Below are 22,340 nucleotides of genomic sequence, written 5' to 3' on the forward strand. Positions count from 1 at the left end.
ATACCACTTTCTGTTACAACCCCCGTCCCCTAACAACCTGGGAACAGGCGGCCGTGGCCAGTTTTAGTGGTATCGGTGTTTATCAATTTGGCAGCGGAATTTACATCAGGACCGTAGTTAGGAAATATTTTATCAGAGTAAAATACCACACTTTCATAATATTAAACACGTGGGAAAATTCTAAGTTTTTAAGTACACACATTTTGATAGGAATAAATCCTATTTTATTTAATAAAACATCTCTTTTATTTTAGGCAACTTTATAGCCACTTTTCCAAGCCTTCAGTGCTGTCCAGCTAGCTTCTAATTGGCTTTCACATTTTGTTACCTGAAACGCGTTTAAAAACAATTTGTCAGTGGGAAATACTGGTGAGTGAATCTCAGTTTAATCAAGTTAAGTAAAACCATTGTACAGTATTGAGGGCGGTTGCCCAATTACATTTGTTTCCATCTACTTTAATTACCACCCACGGTACTGTCAACCCGACTTGTGTTCATGTTACTCCTCGCAAGGTAGCAACAAATTTTGTATACAAAACCCCAACATACCGACGATAATTGTAGAATATAAATACTCAATAACTGTTTAATGTATTATTAATTATGTGAGGTTTTGTAAAAACAATTTGCAAAAAGGAGATTACTCACATTGCTGTCTTAGGTTTTCCTTTAGGGTTTCCTGGTGATTATCTATTAATTACACAAATGCACACGCATTAATCTAATAGCCGTTACGGAACCCTGGATCAATCGGGCAGCGTATCTAATCCGTAACCGGGGTTATGATACTTACAACGAGGCAGAACTTCGTTATTTAAGGGGGTATCATACCCGAAAATTATGTTAATTCTTCAGAATTTCAAAAGAGAAAGAGATTTGGTGCGAATTCAAATGAACAGCCGATGCCCTCCATATATAGGGCCTGATTTGTAGATCCTCGCGGCCCGCGAAGACCAAAGGGTCGTCTTACGCGGCCCGCGACATACGGGTAGTAGGGCCTAGCTTGGCTTGATCAGCCAACTAGCTTCAACACGATCAACGACACGTGGCAACACCGGTTTAAGCCTGGTGGCCAGTCTGTCGCGCCCCACGTAAGAGGTAGCCAAGGGCTACGCGACCTGCGACAACCCTAAAATCTGGGTTTTTTAATTAAATTTAATAAGACAAAGGTACTCGGGGCCCGTTTTCGTATACGGGGTATACTTTAGGACGTATTGGGATATTTTAATTATTTTTAGGGTGTCGAAATATTTTGAGGGTTGTTATACAAGGCAAATGAGCGAAAGCAAGAAAAAGTAGGTAAACCACCTGATGGTGGAAACGTATGGGGCGATGGGACCAAGTTTGATCATAACTGGCGTGAGGATGAAAATTTTCTGGACTATATGAAGCCAAGCTATTTAGAAAAGTCTCGAGGTAAGCAGGCGTTTGAACCACCTTGAAGATTGCAGGTATGATATGGCTAAAATCTAAAAATTAGCGCTCTTAGGGAGCAGCCTAAGGTTTGTTAGTTATGTTTTTGTTTTTCATGTTACTTTATTGTGTTTTGTATGAGTTTTGTGTCAAATCATGCAATTGTTCAAGTGTGGGGAAGTCCGAGGAGGTTTGGTTAAGTTTTGGTGCAGTTGAGGGCAATGTACAGTCGTTTGGAGGTTGGGAGGTGAAAACAGGATCAGCTAAAAAAATTTTCTAAGGCATGAAACCAAAGATTTTTGACAAAATTGTTGGAAAAGGGGTTCTCCTGGGCCACGCGGGAGGTGATGGAGATTGTTCCGCGACGCGCTGGGGTTCCCAGGTTAACAAAAGTCAACGAGCACTCCTCCGCGCCAGACGGGGTGATCCTTGGACCTTGTAGCTGTTAGAAAAGGAAAAAAACAATTTAGAAAAACTTGTTGATTCCTCAAGATCGTTTCCATATTTATCAAAAGTTTTTTTCTTCTTTATTAAGTCTTGTAAAGCCTATAAATAAAGGTTGGTTCTTATGTTTTGTATGGAAGAATTATATCAATAAAGTTTCAGTTCTTTTGATTATTCTTCCTCATCTCTGATTATCATTTACAACATGGTCAGAGCAGAGTTATGATCCTTGAAAACTCTGTTCGTCAATCTCAAACCAAAACTAAAATCGTTCAACAAACCTCAAACAAATCGATCTTTGTCAAACTCCCAAACGAAGAGTCAATCTTTGTTCAAAACCCCTAACGAAGAGTCAGTCTTCAACCCCCAACGAACCTCTGTGTAACCAACAAACCCTAGAACCTTTCCCAATTCCGCTGCCACAACTATCTCAACCGCCACAACCCACAACTATAGCCGCCGCCTCCATTCTGTGGCGGAAACCCAGCTACCGCCACATCAAAAGCCCAAAACCGTCACATTCAGTCTTCGTCGCCCATCCAACTCCGAACCAGAAAAAAAAACCAAAATCAAATCAAAACCTAAACCCCGAAATCGACCCTGAAACCCCGCTAAATTTCGCATCCACTGCCGTCACTAAAAACCCTAGGGTTTCACCGCAATCTCCGACAATCGCAACAGGAAAAAACAATCAATTGAATAAAAAATACTCACCGGAAAAAAATGTCCAGTTCTGGACGGCCGTCGGCGGCGACCGTTGCAACCGGAGACTTACAGATTGTACCGGCATCCCCAGATAGAACCGGGATCTCCGCTCTTCCTCTTCGACATCCGAATAATAATTCTTCAACAGCATTTGTTGAATACACGCCTCTGGTACCTAATCGGGAGGATGAGGATCTTGAGGTCAAGCTCCGACGTATTTTAGATTGTGTTCCTGTTCGTGTTAATAATACTTCCGGTAGTTCTGCCGGTTCTGGCTCCGGTGACTTTCATCAGTACCGACAAATGAGACGGAAGGAACAAGACAGGCTTGCAAGAATGGATGTTGACTTCCAAAAGAGGAAACAAGTGGCTACAGATGGTGAAGATATGCAAATTCCAGCTGGCACTAAGCCCTAAGAGGTGGAGTGCTTAAAAGGAAAAAAAAAACCTTTTTTAAACAAATTAATAAAAAAAAATCTTTTTTAAACATAAAAAAAAAATCTTTTTTCAAAGCCAAAAACCCAAAACCCAAAACCAAAAACCCAAATCAAACCAATGCCCAGACCCAAATGGCCAAGTTGAATTTTTTCAACTTGAGGGGAAACCAAAACCCAAAAATAGGCTGTCATGTCGAAAGGCGGTAGCTTCAAATCAAACCAAAAGTTACCATTCTGCCGACGGTGACTCAAACCAAACCAAAAACGCTCCCGCACTTAGCTTGCGGGGGAGAACCAAAACCAAGGCACCATGTCTATCGACGGTGTTTCCAAACCAAAACCCAAAAGTTACCATGTTTAAAGGCGGTAACTCAATAACTCAAACTACCATGTCAAGAAGACGGTACCAAAACAAAAAAACCAAAACCCAAAATCAAAACCAATCCAAGTTTAATCGTGGCAATCCCACAATTCAACTTGAGGGGAAGTGTTAGAAAAGGAAAAAAACAATTTAGAAAAACTTGTTGATTCCTCAAGATCGTTTCCATATTTATCAAAAGTTTTTTTCTTCTTTATTAAGTCTTGTAAAGCCTATAAATAAAGGTTGGTTCTTATGTTTTGTATGGAAGAATTATATCAATAAAGTTTCAGTTCTTTTGATTATTCTTCCTCATCTCTGATTATCATTTACAACAGTAGCGACGTGCGGGGATGACTAGGTGGATAATGTGTGCTTGTTTTCATCCGTTGACTCGTTTTAATCCGTGGGAGCTTGTGAGTTTTATTTTGCAGGTTTCGATCACTTTGTCCATACTCAATCTCCATTTGGACGAAGGGATTTGAACTATTTGAAGAAGAGTATCCCAAGTTGAATGCAGCCGCGAAAGAAATGCTATGCGGTTGCTATGGAACAAGGCTTATAGGAATTCACCCGTTAAAAATCAGGGGAGACTGTTCCATTTCTTTTTGTGTTTCGATTTATGTTTGTAATTGAGTCGTGAGTTTTGCTCTCCATTGAGGACAATGAAGGAATTAAGTGTGGGGAGGGGAAGCTAGCGACTAGTTGTGTCTTAGTTAGTGTCGTGTCCGTGTTTATAAAAAAACGTGTGTATAAAAAAATTTGAAAAATTAGAAAATGTTTCGAGAAAAGTTTTTGCAATAAAATAGAAGATGATATGTATAATCAGTTCGTGGCATTTGATTATTATATATATGAGATAATGAATGGTCAGTCATACGTCTAATTTAGGATATGTCTGTTGGCTTAGCCGGTTGAAGAGTTCCTTAGGATTGATATAATATACCTTAAAAATTGGAGTCTTATGGGTTCTCGCCTTAGGAGTCGTAGCAAAGCCAAAACTGCTGAAGGTATAAGGGGTACCGTTATCAATAAAAAGCTTATAAGTATTTCGATTAAATGGCACATCTGTTTCTTTTTATGAGAATAAATCCGAAACAAGGTGGCACCCGAAAAAAAAAATATTCCATCCATCCATTTATTTATGCTAGTTGTGTATTAACGAAGCCTATGGTATTGCCACTGGGATGGTGACTCGGGTGGTACATACCCTCTAGGTGGAGTTAGAAAATGATAAATATGTGAAGCTTATGGCATTAACTACTGGGATGGTGACTCGGGTGGGGTATGTCCGCTAAGCTGATCATAAGCAAAAGCATATCTGAACTCATAGCCATCATCCATTATACATCGGAAATATATCAGAGTTTTTATATAAGACGATAACCTTATAAGTTTGAAATGAGATTCGGTGGCGTTGTAGTCTTTTGAGTGTGAGACCCATAGATGACTATAATCACTTGAACTTAATGAATCATGAATAAGGGCTTGGAAGCTGGTGGTTGGGTTTAGGTGGATCTTATCCCTTCAATCTTGGTTAACGTGTGGTTTGACTTGTTAATAAATTAACTGAATATATTGAGTGCCAATGTTTCTGATTGTGATTCCATTGCAGAGAATTTTTTCTGGACGACAAAAGATAAGTGTGGGGATGTGATGTTGGGTCAAAACACGTTGTATATTGTAGTAGTTCGTGTTGGTTTTTAGTGTGTTAACACGTTAATTCGTATTGGTTTATATACTTATCGCGTGTTGGTGTTTTTGGCTTAACAGATGTTAAAAAGGGTTAAAAAGAGAAACCGAGGATAAAACGGGTTTGACGGGTCAACACGGGACCTGTAATGGAAAAAAGTTAACCTGGTAGCCCAGGCGACACACGGCAACACCACCCTTCTCCTCTACGACACGCCTGACACTCGAAGTCAAAGGCAGTCAACCTTCATTCCCCCGCGACATGCGGGGGTGACTTGGAGAGTGTCGCGACACGCGGGAAAATTAAGTTACGGGAAATTATATAAGGCGGCTTAAATTGATTTTTAGGTTATCTGTTTTCCTTCCAGCCGTCCCAGACGAATTCAAAGGCGATTTCTAGCAACTTTAACCATAAAACACATCTGTTCAAGCTGTTTCTCATGTCTAATCCGTCTACGATGAAGATTGAAGCTGTGAGGACAACCATGAGCGGCTAAATGCACTGTGACTTCCGCTCGGATGAACAATTGCTTTGTTTTGACACGAATTGTTTGTTTCTGATTCTTATAAACTGGTAAAGCTTGACCGCTTGTGTTGATTTTGTGCAACGTTGATTATATTTGAATTATTTGTGTTTATTAAGCGTGTTGGCGATATACTTGCATCGTTAGCGGGTTAATAAATTGGTGGGTAATTGGTATAATTAAACTGGTTATTAGGTTGTATGGTGAGTCTTAAAAACTATCCCTCAAGGCCATGTCTATATGGTGTTTTGAATTAGTAAACAAGTATTTGTGTTAAAAACGGGTAATTGGGATTCCGGGAGGAGGTTACTTTTTTCTCTTATTAATAACAACTTTCTTAACAATTTTCGTGTTCTTTCAAACAATCATTAAAACCCCCGATTTTAGAATAGATTGGATTATAGTTTAAACCGAACATTAACCATAAATTACCCGTGGATACGATACCCTACTTACGCTATCTACATAGTTTATTTAGATTTTTGATTGACCTTACGACAGTCATCACTAGGGGTGTAAACAAGCCCAGAGGCTCGAGAGCTACTCGTGATCGGCTCGGTTAAAGCTCGAACGAGCCGAGCCTTAACGAGCCCGAGCCCGAGCTCGAGCCTGAAATAAAGCTCGTTTTGTTATCGAGCCTGAGCTTGAGCCTGGAATACAAAGCTTGTTTAGGCTCGCGAGCCTAAACGAGCCCATACAAAATTTTAATTTTTTTATATATAATATATTAATAACGAGGATAACATTGATGAGCCGAGCTAGAGCCGAGCTTTGGCTCGTTTAAGCGATGTTGAAGTGAGCTCGAGCCGAGCTTTTAGCTCGTTTAAGGTTGTTCTCAAAATAGTTCGAGCCGAGTCGAGCCGAGCTCGAGCTTTGGGTTTTACTCGCGAGCCGAGCTCGAGCTCAAAGAAGTAGGCTCGAACCGAGCCGAGCTCGAGCCTCATAAAAACGAGCTTGGCCTGGCTCGTTTACACCCCTAGTCATCACATTGGAGCACTTGTTTGGGTCTACTTCCAAGTTCCATCCCTATCACAATGATATGATTACTTTTGCTTGAAACGAATTTTGGTACGATGTCGTAATCTTTGTCATTTGAGAACGAAGTTGTTGAGGCCCCTATTTGGTTGAATCTGTGCCATCACAACCTAACCAGTATAACAAAAATGAATTGATTGGTCAACAAATCTAATTAACCATTGTTTATTCTTTATTAACAAGATTAACGGTTGAACTCCACTCTAGATCTTTATTTTATTATTATTCTTATTGTCTTTGTCATATCCATATCTTACTTTCGGAAAATGCCCTCCAAAGTTTTTATTATTTGTTTTGCGTTTTATGGAAATCATAGGATATTTTTTATGAACACTTATCATTATTGTATTAACAAAAAAGAGAAGTTATAACTCAGCTACTAGTAGCAAGACGGGACATATTTAAAAATATGTAAATAGAAGGTTTGAGTTGAATTTATAAATACGAATATGAACCATACATTTATTTGTGTTAAAGAAATCAATCATGACCTGACCTGTACACATTTGAAATATTATGACCCATGTAATTCATTTATATAAATTAGTCAAACAGGTTGATGGAGTGATATATTGTAATCAAGATATAAACAGGCCAAGCTCGTCATGAATGGGTTGGTGTGTTATAAGTAGGTTAACCGGGTTGGACTTCCTTATAAAAGCATTAGATGTGCTTATTCTAATTTTAAATAGGTTGTTGATGGATTTAACTGTCTAATGTCAACCCAAACATGACCTGTTAGAAATAACGACTTAAATCGTGTCATTTGTGGCAAAGACATCAACCACAACCTGCACACATTTAAAAATATCATGTAGCATGTAATCCATTCATCTAACCGAGTTATACATGGTGACAAGTTAAAACATTGTAATCAAGTTGTAAACAGGTTAAATGGGTCATGAACGGGTTCACAGGTTGTAGTTGATTAAATGGTTCGCACTGGGTACCGTATAAAAAAAATATGTGTGATTTTTTCTAATTCTAAACAACCTATTGATCAGCTTACCTATTCAATGTCAACCTTAACACAACCTTAACAGCTATTTCTTCGTTTAAGGGTAACATGGTCAACATCATTCTATAGCGGATTAGAAAAGTTGACAAAGACAGAATTCAAATAAAATTAGATAAATTGACTTTAACATCACTCTATAACCGATTGGTCCACATGCAGTAGGTGAATCTGTGTTGTTCACAATTAGACATAAAAGAATACATCCATACATCCCTATAAAAACCACTATTCTCCGAATGTTATAACCATCATTCCATTCCATCTACAGCTAAAAACAATAAACATGCAGGGTGTACCATCATCTTTCCTGGCTGCTTTTTTCTTCCTCTCATGCTTCATTTGCCTGTGCCCTCCTGACCTGGCTATGGCAAAACATGCAGCCACCGGCGTTACCCGACACTATAAGTTTAATGTAAGTGTAACAAGGTTCATGTTGGCTATATCTTACAACTTTATACGTGTGCTTCATAGAACTATTCATGCGTTTTCAGATACGGATGCAAAATGTGACGAGATTGTGTCAGACGAAAAGCATAATAACAGTCAACGGAAAATTCCCTGGGCCAAGGATTATTGCCAGGGAAGGTGACCGATTGGTGATCAAAGTTGTCAATCATGTCCCCAACAATATCAGTATCCATTGGTACACAATTTGCATTGACATGTCGTATATTTGAATTAACTCATTTGAAAAGTGGGTCATGATTGTCACCTTGTAAACAAATATTTACAGTCGCTCATTGTATTTTGTTTGTCATGTTCAGGCATGGAATTCGTCAGCTTCGGAGTGGGTGGGCTGACGGGCCAGCATATATAACACAATGCCCAATCCAAACGGGCCAGTCATACGTTTACAACTTCACCATCAGTGGACAGAGAGGAACACTTTGGTACCACGCCCATGTTTCATGGATTAGGTCTACCCTTTATGGCCCTATTGTCATTCTCCCCAGGCGTAACACTTCATACCCGTTTCTCAAACCTTACAAGGAAGTTCCGATTACATTCGGTAAGTTACCAAACCTTTTTTAGCTGTATGGGCCAATAGACTTGTTCTTGAACTCAACTTCATCTTTTACAATAATAGGGGAGTGGTGGAAGGCCGATACAGAAGCAGTGATCAACCAGGCCCTTCAAACCGGAGCTGGCCCAAATAATTCTGACGCTTATACAATTAACGGGTTGCCTGGACCGTTATACAATTGTTCTTCACCAAAGGGTACCTAATTCTTTTTTATTATACTCATTTCTATCATTTTACCATAGGTGGAAAATGGGCTGGATAACGGGTCAAACTCAGTGAATTCATAATAAAGTCAATATTGGTTGTGCTAGGTTGATCTAAAACCCTTTTGACTCGCATTTTCTGAACAAATAACCTCTTTTGCTATATGCAGAAACTTTTCGGCTCAAGGTGAAACCGGGGAAGACGTACCTCCTTCGATTGATCAATGCTGCACTCAATGACGAACTCTTTTTCAAAATCACAAACCATACGTTTACTGTTGTTGATGCCGATGCAAGCTACGTTAAGCCATTTGAGACAGACACAATCTTTATTACACCGGGCCAAACAAGCAATGTCCTTCTCAAGACAAAAAATCTCACCTCAAACACTATATTTTTTATGGCGGCCCGACCATATTCCACAGCCGCCTTCGGGACATTCGATAACACCACTGTCGCCGGGGTTCTTGAATACAACAGTAATAATACGCCATTATCCATTAATTCTACTAAAGGACTTGCCCTACCACCACTCCCAGCGATCAATGCCACGTCATATGTAGCCAACTGGACCAATAAGCTTCGTAGTTTGGGAAACTCGCAGTTCCCGATGAATGTTCCACAAACCGTCGAAAACAATTACTTTTTCACAGTGGGGCTCGGGAGCGACCCGTGCCCAAAGAACCAAACATGTCAAGGTCCCAATGGTACTAAATTTGCGGCCTCGGTTAACAACGTCTCCTTCACCTTGCCAACAACCGCGCTTCTTCAGGCTCGGTATTTTGGGAACTCAAAAGGCGTTTTCTCCACCAACTTCCCATCATTCCCTCTTAATAAATTCAATTACACTGGCACTCCACCTAACAACACGATGGTTTCGCACGGCACAAAAGTGGTGGTGCTACCATACAACACGACCGTCGAGCTGGTGATGCAAGGCACTAGTATTCTTGGAGCCGAAAACCATCCTCTCCACCTCCACGGGTTCAACTTTTACGTGGTGGGGCAAGGCACCGGAAACTTCAACTCCTCTACCGATCCTGCCAAATACAACCTTGTTGATCCCGTTGAAAGAAACACCGTTGGGGTGCCCTCAGGCGGGTGGGTGGCGGTTCGGTTTAGGGCGGACAATCCGGGCGTATGGTTTATGCATTGTCACATTGAGATTCATTTGAGTTGGGGGTTGAGATTGGCGTGGGCAGTAATGGATGGGAAGCTTCCGAACCAGGAGTTACCTCCACCACCTTCTGATCTTCCAAAGTGTTAATTGTTGGGTTTGACTCATGAGTCTTTTGGTTTTTTGAGTTTTTAAATTATGTTCTTGTGACATGAGTGATTTTTTTCATAATGTTTTTCGTATTTTGGGCCTTGAATTTGTCTCAAATCCTTTGATTCCTCTTGTAAACCTGATTTGATTAGAGAGAGACTCGATTTTGTTTATGTTGATTAATATTAACATTATATGGATTGACGAATGCAATAAAACTTACTCTTTGGAAGATTTAATCTTCCTTGATGTCATTATGGAAGATAGTGTGGATGTTCTGTTCTTCCTTATTACTCTCAAACGATACGCAAGTTTATTGATTTACTGGACATTAAAAAAATTAATAAGGCATGCCTACATATTTATGGATTTATAAAGAGTAATATTGTCCATCAATTAATTGATGATCGTATCAAATTATATGTAAAGGCTCATTGTAATAATTATAAATTAATAATCAAACTAACATATTAAATATATCCAACATTTGCCCACTTGACTAGCTGACTATAAAAATAAGTTGGTCATGAGTTAGTTTAATTCTTACATCAAAAACTTCACAATAATACCAAGGTGGAAAGGCGACACTCTTATGAAGCTTATGCCTACTTAAATCCAACCAACCACTAATTGAAATTTTCTCCTTTGCTCATTGAAGAGTTAATCACTGTAAGTTATTTGTATTCAAAAACTCAAGTCTTTTTTATAGATTTTAATATGTTGAATGATTTTGTGTGGTTTGAGAAACTTGTGATCATGAAACATTCTCCTCCTGGCCCTATGGCCGAATTTTGTTTCGAATTCCAGCGTGAAGATATAGTAATAAAGATTATATACATGAAACATCTTTGACAAGTTATTGGTACAACAATGCTTAGGAAAAATAATGATAGAAGGAGATGAATATTTATAAGTATCCAAATTTGAACATATTATGCATTCAGCAGGTTATAACAAGAATCAACTGTGGCCAGAGTGTGAGCATCAGTGGCTTGACCTCTTGGAGAATACAAAATACACACGTTGCATTTTCATCACATTATTCATCCAAAACCAATAGTAAGTCGAATCTAAGTGTATACATTATTTGTATCTGAATACAACTTTAAACTCTTTAACATTTAGTTCATTTGGAATGGCATGGCTAACCTAGGTGGGTGCTAGCCTTAGTTGTTTTTCGAACAAGATTCAAGTATTTGTATCTGAATACAACTTTAAACTCTTTAACATTTAGTGTCCACCGTAAGTTACGGTGGAGGCCAGATTCAAGTATTTGTTTTTCGAACAAGATATCAATGTTGGATTTTCCTAATTTTCCTTGTTGTATTAGTTATTTAATCATCAAAACTGACTTTTAAGTTGGTTTTGATCTCAGGTGAATGTCGAGGGTCCCGGATGAAGATCAAGCATCGAGCAAGAACCGAACCCACGTTAAACAAAGCTTCCGCAATGTTGTTTCGCCGTTATTCTAAAACGGCGAATTAAACCACATCATGTTGTATCAGCTTAAATTGTAAAAGTTTTTAATAAACCGGTATTTTAGCATGAATGTTTATATACAATTACTCAGTAATTGTGATTATTTTTTTGGAAATCGCTAAATAAAACTATGGTTGTTACACAAACACAGAGGTTAGTAGGCATAAGATGGGATTAATCATGCCAATGTCGACAATAGTTGTCTAAATGATAACATAAAGTCAGAGAGTTACATTGAGATGAGGTTGGTAAACGTTACCTATCGATATAACCAAATTCTATGGATAGTGTCTCTACCGGGATATGAGCTATGGACCTTCGGATTTAATAAAAGCGTTGTTTAGAAAAGGTAAGCATTTTAATAGATTACTCCCGAATCATAGATCTCTTTGGTCCATATTGGATAAGAAAGAGCTTGATGGGACAAACTTCGTGTCTTGGTACAGTAAGTGGAAGAAAGTTATCAAGTACAAGTGTACAACAAGAAGTAATCCAGGAAGTACGGGCTAGATCTGATGATAATGCATGCATTATCACAGACATCATTTTGGAATCTATGACTTGGAACTTCAACGCACTTTAAAGGACCAATCCGCTTTTGGCATGATTGGAGAGTTGAAGGAATTAGTTTATCAACAGTATCAAAACGATCCCTGGGACTCCTTGATGTACATAGCATTAGTTAAGTTTATTGTACTTTTGTTTTAGAGGGCATACGACTTCCATTGTTTTTAGAAGAAAAAATTGGTGTTTTTGTGTGAATACAAGTGTTCATCCCTAGTTCTGGCGTGTAACATTTAACTTGATTTGTTTAATGTCACAACCCCCGACCCCTATTCCGGGAGCGGGCGGCCGTGAGCCAGTTTCAGTGGTATCGGTGTTTATTAATTTGGCAGCGGAAATTTCGTCAGGACCGTAGTTAGGAAATATTTTTATCAGAGTTAAACACCAAAAATATTTGAATTTAAAGAAATGGGATAAACCCAAGTTTCTTTGATAATACGTTTATAAGTGGGACAATACCCGATTTTCATTTTGGTACATCGATAGGGAATAACCCCAATTATTGAAAATAATTCTCCTTTTTATTTAGGTAACTTTTATTGCCACTTTTCTAAGCCTTCAGTGCTCTCCAGCTGGCTTTTATGGGCTTCACACTAAGTTACCTGAAACACGTGTTTAAAACATTTTATCAGCAGGAAATACTGGTGAGTGAATCCCAGTTTAATCAAAAATTATTAATTTAATTTAATTTAAACAGTATTGAGGGCGATTACAATGTTTACATCTACCCAATTACTCATTCAGTAGTGTCACGTCTAACTGAGGGTCATATTACACATTGGCTAACTCGTCGTCCAATGGTAACGTTACTACAATTTTGTATACAAAACCCCAACATACCGGCAGTCATTGTAGAATTACAAAGACTCAATCACTGCTAAATTGCATTGTAAAAAGGTTAAGGTTTTGTAAAAACTGTTAACAAAAAGGAGATTACTCACAAAAAGGTTTACACAAAAAGAGGATTACTCACATTGCTATTTTAGGTATTTCCTTTGTGGCTTCCTGGTTATAATCTAGTTGAATAAACAATGCACACGTGTTAGTATAATAACCCATTTTAACATTAGTAATACCCTCCCCGAGACGGCATTCCAATGACTACGTCGGGCAGAACCACGACATCCGTTACGGAACCCTAGATCGATCGGGCAGCGTATCTAATACGTATCCAGGGGTTATGATACTTACAACGAGGCAGAATTTCGCTAATTAGGGGGGTATAATGCCCGGGTATAGGGCCTACACCACAGAAATTGAGAGAGATATAAGAATTCTGAACGATTTGAATGAACTGCCGATGGTTGCTATTTATAGGGCCTGATCTTCAGTTTCTCACGGCCCGCGTAATACAAGACCAGGGTTTACGCGGCCCGCGTCAACCCGGTCAACAGCGTAGCCTTGAGGTGTCACTACCCTAGCTTCGCCACGTGTCGCCACGTGGTGGCTTCCGGAGGAGGGCGGGTGGCCTGCCTTGTCGCGGCCCGCGTCAACTAATGGTGTGGCCTTACGCGGCCCGCGAGCGGCTTGCAGATTTGTTTTTATTTTATTTTTACAAAGATAAGGGTATTCGGGACCGGTTTTCGTATACGGGGTGTAATTTAAGACATATAGGGGTATTCTAAATATATTAGGGATGTCAGAAATATTTTTGGAGAGTTGATATATCTTGGTATAATTTCTGGATTATTTAATAAAATATATAGTGCACTCACTTTAAGTATAGTAACCCGATTTTACTTTATCCCTACGTCACGAGACAGAACCCCAACGAATTTAGGCAGAGCCTTGACATACGTTACGGGGCCCTACGTCAGTCGGACAGGGTATCGCTAATCAAGGGTTAAAACACTTAAAACGGGGCAGGGTCTTATTATTATTATTATAAGTGAAATAAAACTAAAAATAGAATTTTGAGATAGTGAAGTCGAGAGAGAAGTTTGAACAAAGAAGAAGTGAACTGATTTGTTCATATATATACACTCGTAAGACTTAGAGGCTAAGTTTCACAAATTCCTTCCCTGCCATACACGTACACATATTGAATGATGATTTAGTTTGATTATTTATTATTTTATTTTTCAAAAGTGTCTACGTACACTTTATTCATATGTAACTTATTTAATTATTAATTTATTATATATATATTATAATTAATTTAACTGTTTTACTTGTTTGACGCTTATAACTTTTAAAATGTAGCGGTTTACAAAACCATGAACAGGTTTTTAGAATGAGAATAATGTTATCTATATTTTGAACCAAGTTTCATTAAAAATGGAGTAGGTTCAAATATAATGTATTTTTATTAAGCGGTTCCTACGTTTGTCAAAATACTTTATATTTCTATTGGTCAACTTACCCATGACCTATTCGTGTAGTAACTTTATTTTAAATTTGGGAATGTTACATTTAACCTGTTTAAAAAAAGTATGTCGATCTGCTAACCCATGTAGGATCGCTGTACGACCTGACTGAGTCGATCAGAAGAGTTGTTTATCCGAATCAAAGGCGGAATCAATGACACGGACGCTCGATTCAATTTAAATGTCTCGTATATTGATATAATAGTGATTACAGCACCTGGAGACATTTCGGCAGCACTTCGTTACCGAATACACAATCCTGATTCCGCTTCAAATGAAACGGAACATGCTCCTATATATAGGTGATGAGGTTCCGCTTGAAATAACCAAGACACTTTCAAGCGGAATCAACTGATTTTGATTTCGCTTGAAATGGCACTTGACAGTTTCAAGCGGAATCACCACCAATTACATGAAAATCAGTTTCTCGCACCCGAGCACTAGTTTATCCTATCTAATCCTATTACATGACTCGATACAAGACGAAGTCAATAGACATATTGCACTAACAGACTCCCCCTTGGATATTGACGAAGTCTTCAGTGTCAAATCTTTATCATGACACATCTTCAGTCTTGATCAGTCTTCATGCTTTTTCCGAATTGTCTAACACTGTAAGCATCCATCAATCTTCATCTTTTCTTTAGCTTCTTCAGGCTCCCCCTTTCATCAAGCTTCCGTGCTTTAGGGATCGACACCTAGCTTCTCGGTTACAAGCTCCCCCTTGCTTTGAGCTCGTCTTCAGACTCCCCCTTAGACTATGCTATCAGGATCGTAGTCTGGTACAATATCTGCAACACTCATACATTTATAAGTAACAACATTTTAAATTTCCAGGAATCGTAACCTGGCAATTCAAACTTTCTAAATCACTTTCCCTATCAACAATCTTTACAGATTTGGCAGTATTAAGTATCCAAAATCCCTCATAGTTAATCATCCAAGTCCAAACTAATGACCTTGGAGATATCACAAACTGTTTTTGATTGATTTTTTTTATAAAAGATTTCAAGTTTCAAATTAATGAACTTGTTTTATTTTTAGAAACACAATCAGCTTACTTAGATTTTGAAACTCGGCATTTCAGACATCGGTTGTCGAAAATAAATCAGAATCAAAAATCTTTTTGTATTTTCTGAAATGTAAAGCAGTAAAGAAATATGTACAAACATATTTACAGACAATATTTTTGTTTGAGTATGCGTCAGAGGATCATATTAGTTTTCGACAAGTCACAAGTACCGTTGAGCTTAGTTACACATTAAGAATTAAACAATTCACTTAGATTGTCGATATACTAATCCACTTAAATTTTCACACAAACTTCAACTGATTCAGGATACGAATTAGGTGTTTTTAAGAACTTAAACTCATTCATGTGTCCCATCTTTTGAATATACTCCCGTATCCAGATCCCAATATTCAGTCTTACAGGTGAGTATACCTAGATGATATGTAAGGGGTTAAATGCGAAACCGTGAGAGCTCAGGTCAGAACTTCCGTTCAGCAGAGAGATGACGGCTCGACTTTAGGTATGTTCCCTTTAGAGAATCTTTTCTTCAACAGCACATGATTTACATTTTTCAATGTTTCATCATTTTTTATGCTGAGGGCGATGCTATGTTTCAAGCAAGCAGAAAGTATTATACAGGGACTAGGCCATTGCTTCCGCAAAATCAGAAGTCCCAGGATAATACCCCAGATATCACTGAGTATAAAGACCTAGTATCTCAGAAAGAGGGACCTTTCAAACGAAATTTCAGGGATTACCTATATATCCAAGTAGTGTTCCCCACGAAATAAGCAAGTTTGAATTTAGGTTTATATCCCGAAAAAGTTTACTAAATGTATAAAAACCTATCGGCATATCCTCAGTGAGACTGTTTAACGCTATTAAATCATTACATTTCTTTAGCATACTGTAACTGTCTACTGATGTACTATCATTTCCTCCTTTTTACACAAAAACTCAATTTTTTTCATTTTATCATGTTTTTGGCTTTTTCAAAATTTTCTAATATTTTTGGATTTTCTGATAATGACAATTTTTCTCCCCCTAAAATGCAAAATCATTAAAAAGAAAATTTGACAACCAACACTGATAGCTTTGTCTCGCCATCCATTTTCTGCTAACTGTGCTCTGTTTTGCAGAAAATCTAACATAAAGTACCCCCATGATTTACAACCCATTGATTTTCGACAGTTTGAAAACCGTTTTTTCAATCTTGTGAAAGTAATCATGTTTGTTCCGCCGTGAGGGTTTCGGCGTATTCAAGTAACATATTTTTGTAATAAACTAAAAACGTATTTTTGGTTTTTAATTTTTCAAATTTTTAGGGTTTTTGAAATATTGTTTATTTTTTACAGAAAACAAACAAACTCCTTGTTTCAACCAACACAGGGTCCAGTAGCCTCTTCCTCCTTTCCATGTGCCAGGCTGCTCCAACTTACATTCTCACAATCTTTGGTTTTGTTGAGCACCTGCACATTCGAAGTATTCAATTACTTGAACAATTTAGCCCTGGTCTGTTTGACCTTAGGCATTTCAACACAATATGTTTCATTCAATTTCGGAAAATCTTTGTCATTAGGAACAAAGACTTTTTCAATTTTAATTTCAACTTTTTTATCTTTTACTGAATCGACATGTTTCTTAACACTCCATGTTTGACCTTTTGGAGTACGTCGTTTGTAAAAATGTGATTCTTTTTGAACATTTTCATTTTGAACAACAACTTTAGGTTTCCAAAATTCTTGAGGTTTTGTCATATCAACTGATGTTTTCCAACTTTGCGTTGTTCTGAATCTGGGTGTGTGAGAATTCCAGGTCTGTCTTGAATCGAACCTGTTCGGGTTTGATTTCCAGTTTTGATTCAAAGCAAACTTATTTGTGTTGTACCTCCAAGTTTGTTTGGAATCAAATCTGGTTGACCTTTGTTGTACATTCTCAGATTTCTGTTTGTCAACATCATCAGACTTCTTTTTTATCTCAACATCAACAGGTTTCAGATTTGGACACTTGCATGCAAGATGTCCAATTTGATCACATTTGAAACATGTTCTTTTAAACACATCTTTGACATGTGGTTGTTGCTTTTTCTGAGCATGAAACTCAACATTAGACTGTCGTCCAAATTTAAGTTCTTTCTCTTCTGCTAAACTCTTTCCTTGAACAAAACTCATTTTTGTCTGATAATTTTGTGTTTCATTTTTATTCCAACGTTGTTTCTTCTTATAACCCAACCCAACCTTCATGTTTTTCTTCTTGAAACCAGGTTTGTTATAAAAAGTTTTGTGACCTTTACCAGCAAACTTTGGAATTTCAGATTTTTCAATTTCAACCATTTTGAAAACTTTATCAATCTTTTCTGAAATCACATTCTGAATCGGGAATACAACATCTAAGAACAATTAGTCCGATCCAATCATGGTATAAACCAATCCCTTTGAATCATCATTCAAATTTTTCTTGGATTTTGTGTTTTTCAGATATCCATCATGAAAATTACCTTCATTTTCATCTTGTGATTCAGAATTACCTGTATCAACTGACTCTTCTTTCAACACACTTTCAACAACTTTACCTACCACCTCTGAATCACTAGAATCATCAGATTTGGAATAGGTTACGTCAATGTTATCAGTCAATTGATCTACCAGGTTGAAAGCTTTTTCGACCTTTTCTTCATCATAAAATGCAAACTTTTCCGGTGGTGGAACTTGATGAAACTCTGAGCCAATGCCTATCTTGTTTTGCTCAGACTCACCATCTCCCAGTTTTATATTGAAAATTCTTTCAAGCACATATGACAACACGTGATAACTTTTTAACTTGTTGTTGTCCTGTTCTAAATCAACAATCTGTCGCTTTAGCTTAGCAACATCCTCAATATAGGAATTAACAACACCTTGTTTTATTTCATACATTCATTTAAGCTTTTTAGTTGTTTCAGATAAATAATTCATTCTTGATTGAGCAAATTTCATTTCATCTTTCACTTTTTCTTATGACTCTTTTGTAATATGACATGCCAATTTCATTGAGTCATATTCTTTCTTCATTTCTTTACAAACAATTTCTTTTTGATCACATTCTTCTGTCTTTTTCAAAACATTTTCTTTCAAAATTTTATTTTCTTTTTCTAATTTTTTATATTTTTCTGAAAGTTTTTCATCATTTTCTTTTAAAACTTTTTCATTTTCTAGCATTTCTTTGCATTTTTCTTTGAAAATGTTTTCGATTTTTGTGAATTCAAGATTTCTTGTTCTGAACTTCTCATCTTTTTCAGTACAAGCTCTGCACGTTTCCATGCATTTCTTGCACTGTTCAACCGGTTTTAAGATTTCAGAATCAGAATTTACCTCAGTGATTGGCACCTCGGTGTTTGTTGCAGTCTCTGTCTGCTTCTGATGAGCATTATTCTGCTTTTCTTCAACACTAACTTCATCACCAGCATCTTCATCACTAGCAGACTTCAAATTCTCAATCTTTACCTCAGTCAAGCTTCCAGTTTTGTTCTCATCTTCTACAACCTGCTGTTTTTCAGTAACAGCTTTCTCAAGCTCTTCATTCACCTCAACTTTTTCTTCAATCCTTTCTTTCTTAGTAACTTTCAAATCTTCAACTTTCACAACTTTGATTTCCTTCACAACCTCACCTTCAATAGCTTCAACTTTAACCTCTTCAGCAACTTTCTTCAGATTGTTCACCATTTCTTCAACATTCTTCTTCATTCTCTCTTCATCCCTTTTTCTCAGACACGATGTCATGGCATATTTGATTTCCTTTTCATGCCTTTTTGCATATGTGTCATCTTTCAACACATTTCTATAGTATTTGGCTGATGAAGGAATTATGAGAACAACATCTTCAAAGATTATGTCTTTCTTTGGAACAAGTGGTTCACCTTCTCTGTTGAAGTAGCACTCTCTCTTTTTATCCAATCTCTTGTTGCTGACAGCACTCTCATACTCTTCTTGCATCTCATCCATTCTGTTCAAAGCAATGTTTCTTTCTCGATAAGTTTTCTCATTCAAAATCTCTTCTCTGGTTTTCTCTTTGACCTTATCAACAACATTTTCTTCTTTGTTTTCATTTTTTATTTCTGCAATAAAAACAAACTGTCTTTTCTCTGTTATAGATCTGCCATGAGCTGTTTTTCGAACATTTTCCAAACGATCTTCTTCTGGACAAATTGTGCTCCAGTCAAAACCTTCATCATCGTGAATTACTGCACAAGCTCTAGATTTTTCTCTGCGTTTATCTTCAATCATTTTTGGCTCTTCTCTACTTAGGTTATAGATTGCTTTTCGGTAGTAATCATCATTGAACGGATGTTCATTTCCACCAACTGCATAATTAGTGCATTCTCTCTTGAAATGACCTTTCTGCTTACATTTGAAGCAGGTCACTTTGGACTTATCAAATCCAAGCTTTGTTGATGCACCTCCAAGAGATTGTTTCCCAGTAATTTCCATCTGCGGATGCAACTAGCTAAACACCAGCGGATGTCAATGAGTTCCATCTCTTCCGGATCAATCTGGTCGTAGTCTTCTTTGGTTAAATCTGAGTTTCCAATTTTGCCAGCTACAAGACCTTCATACGATTCCAGAACAGATGCAAGAAAACTCATTTGTTGCTTAGCTGCGTTGATGCTCATTGCCGGATAATTTTTCAAATTGAGAGCAATGTTGCATAGTATTTCCTTTGTTTCTTCAGAACTCGCTTTTGAAGCGGATGAATGATAACCTGGATTGTAGCTTGATGAGCTTATCTGAGGTTCTTTTGTTCTTTCACCACTAAATGCTGTCTTTGGTGAACTATCAGCTTTCACCGAAGGTAAATTACCTTTGTAATACAAGCCAACATTCTGTTGATGTGAAGAACTGCTCATCTTGTTCTGTTTCTGCAATTCCAGCTCATGAGTTTCAATCTTTTCAAATAATGTATCAAGAGAAATTGTTTCATACAAAGCATCATTTTTCAAAATAAAAACAAACGTTTGCCACTGATCAGCTCGTGGTAACGCTTCTATGACTTTATCAATAATTTCCTCTCTTGTTTTCACAATCTCAAAACGTTCAAGTTCAATTTTTAGATGACATAATCTCTCTATCATTTGCCTCACAGACTCTCCTTTAATGCTATCAAACAGATCGAATTCTTTCTTTAATAAAGCAATTTTGTTCTTTTTAATCTGTTTACCCCCCTCAGCTTTAACTCGTAAAGCTTCCCAAACAGATTTCGATGACCCATCATGGTTAAGCAATGCAAAAATATCATTTCTAATTCCAACTGGATCAAAACAATCATTCTCTGTTCAGTTGCAAATTCGGATTTATCTTCTTTGGATAACTTCTTGAATGGAAGATCTTCTCCTTTATCATCCTTTGGTCTTTCATATCCAAATTCCATACAGAACCAGCTTTCATGCGCATACGCTTTTGCCCAGTTAAGAAACCGTTCTTTCCACCAAGTATAATCCTCAATGCTTTCCAGAGTTGGTGGCTTTGAGTGTGTTCCATAGAAATTATCATGCTTGATGTTCTCATTGATCGCTTTTGTGATGGTTTTTGGTGTAACGGTTGTAATCTCGGAAGATTCGGATGTGAACGCATTGAAAAACGTATTGTAGAATTCTGCAGCCATGATGTAAACCTGGAGACAAACAGTCAAACAAACACAATTAGTACAAACAATATCAAACAATCTGAAAAAAAACTGACACTCGGTTGACGTGAAATGATCTTGACACGAAATGACACTTTGGAGCGAAATAAGATTTCAAGCGAAATCACTTAGATAACACTTTCAAGCGAGATCACAGCTTCAAGCGAAATCAGAATATTAAACAGAATTCCACTTTCAAGCGGAATCACTTGTTTCAAGCGAGATCTTCAAGCGGAATAACACTTTGAAGCGGAATCTGATGAATTTTCAAGCGAAATAGCAGATTTAAGCGGAATAACTTGCTAATTTCAAGCGGAATAGTACTTTCAAGCGAAATCAGCTGGTATTTTTCAAGCGGAACCAATATGTTCGTTCAAGCGGAATCTGCTTTTTGACCCATTTTTATCACTTTTAAGCTGAATTTAGATCTGATATTCTCAAGGCTTTGTTAAAACACTGTTTCGCATGTACTGCGAAAGATTCAATCCATTTTGACCATGAAATCTTGTCCAATTTGAAAAAGAAGGTGTAGAAGTCAGAAAACTGATGTAATCGAGCTAAACTCTTCCTCCTGAGCTCTGATACCACTTGTAGGGTCGATGTACGACCTGACTGAGTCGATCAGAAGAGTTGTTTAGCCGAATCAAAGGCGGAATCAATGACACGGATGCTCGATTCAATTTAAGTGTCTCGTATATTGATATAATAGTGATTACAACACCTGGAGACAATTCGGCAGCACTTCGTTACCGAATACACAATCCTGATTCCGCTTCAAATGAAACGGAATATGCTCCTATATATAGGTGATGAGGTTCCGCTTGAAATGATCAAGACACTTTCAAGCGGAATCAATTGATTTTGATTTCGCTTGAAATGGAACTTGACAGTTTCAAGCGGAATCACCACCAATTACATGAAAATCAGTTTCTCGCACCCGAGCACTGGTTTATCCTATCTAATCCTATTACATGACTTGATACAAGACGAAGTCAATAGACATATTACACTAACAACCCATCTATGACTCATTTAACCCATATTCTTACAACTTAATTATCACTCTCGCCTTTAGATAAATGGATTAAACGGGTTGAACTCGGATTACGTGATTTTAACTATATACAAATTAGTATTAATG

General features: G+C 37.5%; 2 protein-coding genes across 2 annotated transcripts; both read left to right on the top strand.

Annotated features, from left to right (window-relative positions):
* The first annotated feature begins 2,168 nt into the window (after positions 1-2,168).
* On the top strand, positions 2,169-2,979 carry LOC110901928 (PRKR-interacting protein 1). Its single transcript, XM_022148687.2, has one exon. It carries the CDS (start codon positions 2,581-2,583, stop codon positions 2,977-2,979), a length of 399 nt encoding a protein of 132 aa, XP_022004379.1. The 5' UTR covers positions 2,169-2,580.
* A 4,900-nt stretch (positions 2,980-7,879) lies between these two features.
* Positions 7,880-10,374, top strand: LOC110909902 (laccase-2). Its single transcript, XM_022154635.2, has 5 exons — positions 7,880-8,038; positions 8,118-8,269; positions 8,391-8,635; positions 8,714-8,845; positions 9,024-10,374. Exons 1-5 carry the CDS (start codon positions 7,910-7,912, stop codon positions 10,118-10,120), a joined length of 1,755 nt encoding a protein of 584 aa, XP_022010327.1. The 5' UTR covers positions 7,880-7,909; the 3' UTR covers positions 10,121-10,374.
* The last annotated feature ends 11,966 nt before the right edge of the window (positions 10,375-22,340 follow it).

Source organism: Helianthus annuus, chromosome 7 (assembly GCF_002127325.2).
Source record: "Helianthus annuus cultivar XRQ/B chromosome 7, HanXRQr2.0-SUNRISE, whole genome shotgun sequence".
NCBI lineage: Eukaryota > Viridiplantae > Streptophyta > Magnoliopsida > Asterales > Asteraceae > Helianthus > Helianthus annuus.

Bases quoted from the DNA above. Each gene is read 5' to 3' on its own strand.
- LOC110901928 (XM_022148687.2), top strand. From the start codon at position 2,581: ATGTCCAGTTCTGGACGGCCGTCGGCGGCGACCGTTGCAACCGGAGAC.
- LOC110909902 (XM_022154635.2), top strand. From the start codon at position 7,910: ATGCAGGGTGTACCATCATCTTTCCTGGCTGCTTTTTTCTTCCTCTCA. The intron at 8,636-8,713 runs GTAAGTTACCAA...TTACAATAATAG, and splicing joins GGAAGTTCCGATTACATTCG to GGGAGTGGTGGAAGGCCGAT. The intron at 8,846-9,023 runs GTACCTAATTCT...TGCTATATGCAG, and splicing joins CAATTGTTCTTCACCAAAGG to AAACTTTTCGGCTCAAGGTG.